The 7,225-nt window shown below is 38.8% G+C and overlaps 1 protein-coding gene across 1 annotated transcript; it reads left to right on the top strand.

The window, feature by feature from the left end:
- The first annotated feature begins 3,131 nt into the window (after nt 1–3,131).
- Nucleotides 3,132–5,217, top strand: LOC107640109 (nucleolin 2-like). The gene is made up of 5 exons (XM_088486760.1): nt 3,132–3,266; nt 3,718–3,806; nt 3,943–4,024; nt 4,118–4,209; nt 4,712–5,217. The coding sequence occupies exons 1-5, from the start codon at nt 3,132–3,134 to the stop codon at nt 4,830–4,832; spliced, it is 519 nt and encodes a 172-aa protein (XP_088342886.1). The 3' UTR covers nt 4,833–5,217.
- Nucleotides 5,218–7,225: the final 2,008 nt, after the last annotated feature.

Here is a 7,225-nt window from a genome sequence, read left to right as displayed (position 1 = left end):
GCCTGATGGGTTTGACACCTTTCATTGGCTATTGGCATCGAGGAACTTAATGTTTATGGTTGTTATGTTTGTTAATATTTTTTCGATATATGGCCGTTGTTGATAACATGTCTTGGGTCGCAGGTGGTCAGGTTATCAGCCAACATTGAGCGACAAGGGGTCTTGAGTCGTGCATTAGAAGCTCAGGATAGATTTACTTCAGGTCAAGGTACTACAAGAAAAAAGGTCTATGGCCATGTTTTATGAGGGTAACGACTGAATAAAGATTTGGCCACGTTTTTTCTTGCTACGCTTTAAAAGCGTGGCGAAAAGAGTCAATGGCCACACTTTTATGAGGGTGCCAATTGATTTGAGATTTGGCCACGCTTTTTTTTCTACGCTCAAAAAGCGTAGCCATAGAGAAAAACAGGCACGCTTTTAAAGCGTGGCGACAAAATTTTGTTATAGGGTCATTTTAAAAGCATGGCCGTTTCCTCCAACTCTTTTGGCATGCTTCAAAAGCGTGCCCAAAAGGTTCCGAAAGAAAAAAAATTTCAGAGAGCTCCGTTCGAAATGACTAAGTTACAATTGCAATACACCATCTACTCTTCCAAACTTTAGCTTTCCCCTTCTTTAAATTGCCCTAGCTCATTCAGATCAGAGAACCCTAAGCCCTCCATGCATGAAGTGACAATTGCTCCTAACCCTAACCTTGTCTTCATTGTGCCTCACAAAGAACCCCCTAATCGTGATGAAGCACATCATATCGAAGAACCCTAACCTCTCTTCATTGTGCACTCCGCGAAGAACGTCGCCGGTGCGCGTGATGCTTCCGTCGGCAATCCCTCTTCTGGCACCCATAACCCTCCTTTGAGCTTCGCGTGATGGCTCCCTGAACAACCACCCTAGCTCTGTCTCTATCACCTCCAATCACCGCTACGGCGTCACTGCACCTTCACTTCCGTCACCGCGCCTCTCGCCGGATCCACCAACTCTCCTCCGCTCGCGTCTCGCGACTCCGCCTCTGGCCGCCTGCGTCTTGCTCGCATCTCTGTCTCTGCTTCGCTCGTGATTCTATCACGAGCTCGCCTCCACTGCTCAAGCGTTTACTCCCTCTCATTGCACAAGGCTTCGACGTCTCGAACTTCTTCCCTCAAGTTTCACATCCATCTCTTTCTCTAAATACCACAAATTCACTGCAATTTTGTTGACCTTTATTTGGAAGTGGAAATTTAGAATTAAGATACAGGGATTTTAGAAGATGAAATCTGTTCCTTTCTTTGTTTAATTGTGATCCATTTTTTCTTGTTTTCTAGCTGTATTTTGGTTCAGTATTGTTATGCTTGCCATTTGTTTGATGAATTTCCTGAGAGAGATGGAAAAAAGTGGAACCTAATTTCTGTGTTTCCTATTTCCAATTCACAAGATTTACGTAATTTTTCTCTTGGATTGCTTATGAAATTGGGTGTAAGCAGTTAGTTTTCTCAGATTGTTAATGCTGTACAATTTCTAAACTCTACCATTTTTCACAGTGGAGGAAAAAAACATATGGACGAGGTGGTTATAATCCTATCCTAGGCTTTGAAAATGATGTCTACTTCATTGCGAATTCATCTTCCGGTAGGTTAGTATTTTCTATCCAGTCTTTCCACCTGTCTGAAGGAGAACATGGGAGAATACATTCCCTTGATGCTTTGAGATCACTCAATTTATATCTTATTTCGGCAAACTGTTGCTCAACTTTAGTTTTCCAAATCGCAATTCACCAACTTTGAGCTACTTTGCATGTTTATTGTGATCATTAATTATTATAGACTGTAGAAAGGGTAATATTTGCATTGTAGAGTTTATACTTTATACCATGTTTACTGTGCTAAGATCTTATTTGGAGTGAGGTTAGTATTTGTTATGCTGTTCAAACATTTTCGATTATGCCAAGCTTATTCCTTGTTGTGCATGTTAATTACCTTGACTTTTATTCCATTGCTTTACTTTCAGTTTTCTCCTTCTAATATATACCATATTTCCTCCTATTTCTGTATGAACATCATGCATATACTATGTAGTGTACTGTTCTCATAATAAATTATATTTAGGTTGATTGTAGACAATTCAGGTTATAATTATTTGGATAGTTGTTCTTTGTCTCGGGGAATATCTCTTTTGATTCAACATTGGTGACTGAAACTATATCCTAAATTAGGAAATGGGAGGATCAAATTGAGTTAGATGGAGAAGTAATTGAATTAAGTTACCGCGGCTCGTAGGGGTTCTATTCCCTGGTGGCAATTGCTAAGAGGAAGCGTAGAGAGAAGCTCAGCCAACGCTTCATTGCTTTATCTACCCTTGTTCCTGGTATAATGTTTCATTTCAATCAAATAAGCATGACTAATAATTTTATTATTTTCAAGGATTTTTTTTAGTTTATAAGTTTTTGGTTAGATTATAATTTCCAGTATTTATCTTTTTCTTTTGTAATCTCCATCTGATTGCTTGTGTCATTTATTTCTGGGCCTTAGTTTCCTACTTGTATTATGTAGTGTTAATTGCTAATGTTCTCTCTTCCATTATATTCAACTTGAATTTCTCAATTTAGATATCTGAATTATGTACTATTTTTTTAAAATATTTTACACTATGTGGACCATTGTTTATTATTTTGTTGTGTTCAATTTCTTTTGCTATTCACTGCAGCCTGTGGAAGTTTCAAAAGAAAGCAGTTATAGTTCAGATGACAGTGATAAAGAAGAAGAAAAACCTTCTAAAACTCCTTAGAAAAGTGTAAGCATCTCGCTTTGTATTTTAATATCACTGTTTGAAGGCTTGTTTTGCTTTGTCTTGTGATTGTGCACTAAATGTATTTTCCTCTTGTGAAACAGGCTAAGGATGTCGAGATGGTTGATGCTGACTCAGCAAAGAAAGTTGTATGTTACTGGTCTCATTTTTTTATTCTTTTTAAATGTTCTAATATCTTTGATGGTAATATATCTTTGCTTTGCAGTTTAAAATCCCTTCTACACCTAGTGCTGCAACAGGTGGATCAAAGACACTATTTGTTGAAAACCTGTCATTTAGTTTGCAACGATCTGACTTGTATGTATTGTATATCTTATATTTCCTTGCTTATAGTGTATTTTTTTTCTTATGATGTCATGTTACTGTTGTTCAGTGAGGAGTTTTTCAAAGAGTGTGGAGAAGTTGTTGATGTTCGTTTTTCTGTTGACAATACTGAGAGGTTTAAACGCTTTGGACATGTTGAGTTTGTTATTGCAGAGGTAGCACAAAGTGTAAGCTATTGCTCCTCAAATATCTACAGAATAATAAGTTATTTGTGGTGGTTGCATAGCTTTTGCTAGCTACTTTTCTAAAACCAGTCAAATATATTAAGTGTTAAAATTAAATCATTTCTTTTTGAGTACTTGTGTTGTTGGAAGTTATTGGCTGCGTTAACTAATTATCATGTTTTTTTTATACGAAGTTAATTTAATTGTTGTAATATCATTCATTTTGAAGCTAATTTTTTTTCCAACTACTGCCTTGCTATTTCTATGCTGTTAACTAATTGCTATTGCTTTGTTGATTTGTTTTCTCCTCCATAGTGTTGTTTGATATGCATCACTGCAATCTATTGTTTGGTTACCCTCCATCCCTTTTTACTTTGAAAAGATTTTTAAATTATCTATTTGTTGATTTATTGGGGTTGTGTATTGATAATCCTTTTGGTTTTTGTACTTGTAGGCTCTTGAATTGAATGAGCATGGGTTGTTGAATCATCCTGTTAGGCTTGATTTAGCTCGTGAAAGAGGTTCATATATCCCTGGTGGCAGGTAATTATTATATCTTCTCCTCTCTCCCTCCTATGCCTCATATCTACTTCTATCACCTTTTTCTCCGCTCCCTTTCATGCGTTGCTTCCACTTATTTCCTTCTCTTTATCCTTTGTAATACTTGTTTCAATTTCAGAAATTCCTTCCAGAAAGGTGATCAGCTTCAAACTGGTCAAACTATATACATAAGGGGTTTTGATAAATCTCTTGGAGAAGAGGTAATTTTATTTCTATCATGTCTGCTGATGCTTCCCTTGCATGTGTTTCTTTTTGCAATTCATATTTGAATACTGCCAAAATTGTGGTTGCAGATAAGAGCTAGCCTAAATGAGCATTTTGGTTCCTGCAGGGAGATCTCGAGGGTGTCAGTCCCAAAAGATTTCGAGTCTGAAGGTCCTAAATGGTTTATTTCTTCTTCAAATCCTTTTTCTTTTTCGTTTATTTTTAGTGTGAAAGATTTGCTATTTCATTTTTTGTGTATCCTTTTGTTTCTCAAGTTGGATGCTCAAAATAATTGTGTTACGTGTTGCTTTGAGTTTAGCAAATTGACACCAGGTGTAATTTACAGTTTTGCCTACATCGACTTCAAGGATTCTTCTAGCATGAAGAAAGCTCTAGAACTCAAATGAAACTGAACTTGCTGGTGGTTATTACCTCTCAGTTGAAGACAATGTTTATTATTAATTTTGATAGTATTTATTATTAATTTGACAGAGTGTGGCATTGGCTTTGATATGATAATTAACTAAAAGTTTGATTTCTTTATCCATTTATTTATTATTAATTTTTATTATTTATAGCTTGAGAATGAGGACATGCTCTATCTACTTTCTAGTGATGATGATGAAGAGCAGTGCATTCAAATACCATGTTGATTTTTGGTTATCACTGCTAGTATTTAATAGGTTATGGTGGTTGATGTTGAGGCATACACCTATGATGATGAGGTCATCAAGAAAGCTGAAGCAATGGGGAAGCCCAAAAATCCTGAAGAAGAAGCTACTGTGGAAACTACTAGAGCCATAAAACATCATCAAAAAAGCTGAAGCAATGGAAAAGCCAAAAAATCCTGAAGAAGAAGCTACTGTGGAAACTACCAGAGCCATAAAAGCTTCTCAGTTGTTGCTAAATGCCATTGAAATTCTGAAGAAGAAGCTGGATGCATGTTGTACGTCTCTAAGCACATAGTGGAGGCTGATGATTAGTTTGGTGAATTGGGTGCACATATGTGAGGAGGTTAATCAAAATTATTGTTAGATAGGATGGCAAAGTTATTGGAATTGTAATTCATGTATTAGGAATACATTGCTTAGTTGTTATCATTTTGATTTTTGATATTTTGTTATACTGTCATGTGATTAAACATTTTTTTTGTGACAAGTTTATGTATGTTGGATTAGTGGATTTAAAATTATTGGTCATTGTCTAAATTTTAAAATTATCTATTAATTTTGTAAGGTTTTATTACAAAGATTAAAAAAGATTAAAAAAACTATAGGTTACTGAACAAAGTTTTTGCCACGCTTTAAAAGCGTAGCCATATTGTACAACAGTCATCAATTGTCACGCTTTAAAAGAGTAGCTGCTTTAAAAGCGTAGCTGCTTTAAAAGCGTAGCTGTATGTCTTGCTATTGGCATGCTTTAAAAGCGTAGCTGTATCTCTCTCTATTGGCACGCTTTAAAAGCGTATCCATATCTTGCTATTGGCACGCTTTAAAAGCGTAGCTATATCTGGCACATATGGCCACGCTTTTAAAGCTTGGCGATCTTTAACAGCGTGGCAAAAAATAAAGCGTGGTGATAGGTCACCAAAAGCGTGGCGATAGAGCAATCGGCACCCTTGCAGTTGTGACCCTTTCAAAAGCGTGCTGGTAGCTCAAAAAGCGTGGCAAAAAGCTATCGCTACGCTTTTTTTTGACTTTTCATCACGCTTTAAAAGCGTAGCAAAAGGCATGTTTTCTTGTAGTGGGGATGTGAGTGCTTAAGCTTTCAAGTTTTTATTGTTAAGTTATTTTGGCTTTTTACTGTTTATAATGACATGCGAGAACCATTTATCTTTAAAATTTATGGGGATACCATATTGCTCGCCAGAGGTCATTCAGGTAGTGCATCCCGAGATTCATAGAGCCACGACATATGGCATTATGGAGGTTTGTGATGACATTGATCTATTTTGCTATCATAGAATAGCATCAGGTGGATCGTGTACTACCACAACTAGGTGAAGTACAGCATCGACCGCGTGCCGTACTTAACATTGATTTATTGATGTTGAAAGATGGCAGAGGAAGAGATCGGTGATTTTCCACTACCTTACAAAGTCGGAACATTCATTGGACTAACAAGGCACAGAATATGTTACGATTTGAAATCGTTCCAGACCCAGGACCGTCATAAGCGTACTTGGAGTGGTGACATGCACATGGCAGAAGATTCTTATCACTTAAGCTCTTCCTCGGTGACTCCAGAGCAGTTGCGATCCCGGCCAAGGTAATGCAGAGAGGTCCAGAATAGGTTTCTGATATGGATCAAGTGCATGATGTTCCAGACAAGTGTCATGTTGAGCGGAGATGTAGTGTCAGGACACGTTCGAGGGGAGGGGTAGAGACCATAGAGGAGCTAGGAGTCGTGGCCGACAGGGAGGGAGGGTGGTGGTTGAGGTAGAGGTCGACGTGAAGAGAGCGGTGGACAGCATGATCGTGATGGTGGAGATGAGGGTGGTGATGGTGAGGATGATAGTGCAGATGGAGGAGGTGGCAGTGGATATGATGGTGGAGATGGAGGACATGGCGGTGGACATGATGGTGGTATGGGTGGTGGTAGTGGAGGAGGTGAGGGTGGTGGTGGTGGAGGAGCTGGCGGCAGTCTCAATGGAGATTGTTATGGTTATGGTGGTGGTGGAGACGATGGTTATAGTGGTGGCGGATTAGGTGGTGATGGAGGTGGCGGTGATGGTGATTATTTTGTTAGCAGTGACATGGCGATGCACGAGAACCAGACGTACATTAGCCCAGGTGATTTGCTATCGAACTTGCTTAGTAATGAGGGCCTTGATGCGGAGTTTAGAGGGTCACGTATCCTTGATGATATTAGTATGCTCATGCAGGAGAATGACTTGGAGAGACGCAGATCTCAAGTAGCCAGACCCCAGAAACCACTAGATGTGGATCTGAATGATCCTCCTTCTGGACCTTTGGATGACACATTTGCATTGGGTGGGACTCCTTCCTCAGCATTCGCTGCAGATCCCTCGGCACATCCTGGTCCATCTATGTCACCCCAGCGCACACCAAACAAGATGGAGCATGATGGCGATAGAGATGAGGATGAGATCTCTCTGGCTTAGAGAGCATAGTGGATCAGGCGTCGCCGTCGCTGCTTTACAAGATTGCATCTCTTTTTATTACGGTGTATGCATT

This window comes from Arachis ipaensis, chromosome B5 (genome assembly GCF_059453495.1).
Source record: "Arachis ipaensis isolate K30076 ecotype BB chromosome B5, ASM5945349v1, whole genome shotgun sequence".
NCBI classification, from domain to species: Eukaryota; Viridiplantae; Streptophyta; class Magnoliopsida; order Fabales; family Fabaceae; genus Arachis; species Arachis ipaensis.
This window is presented reverse-complemented; position numbering and strand designations above follow the sequence as displayed.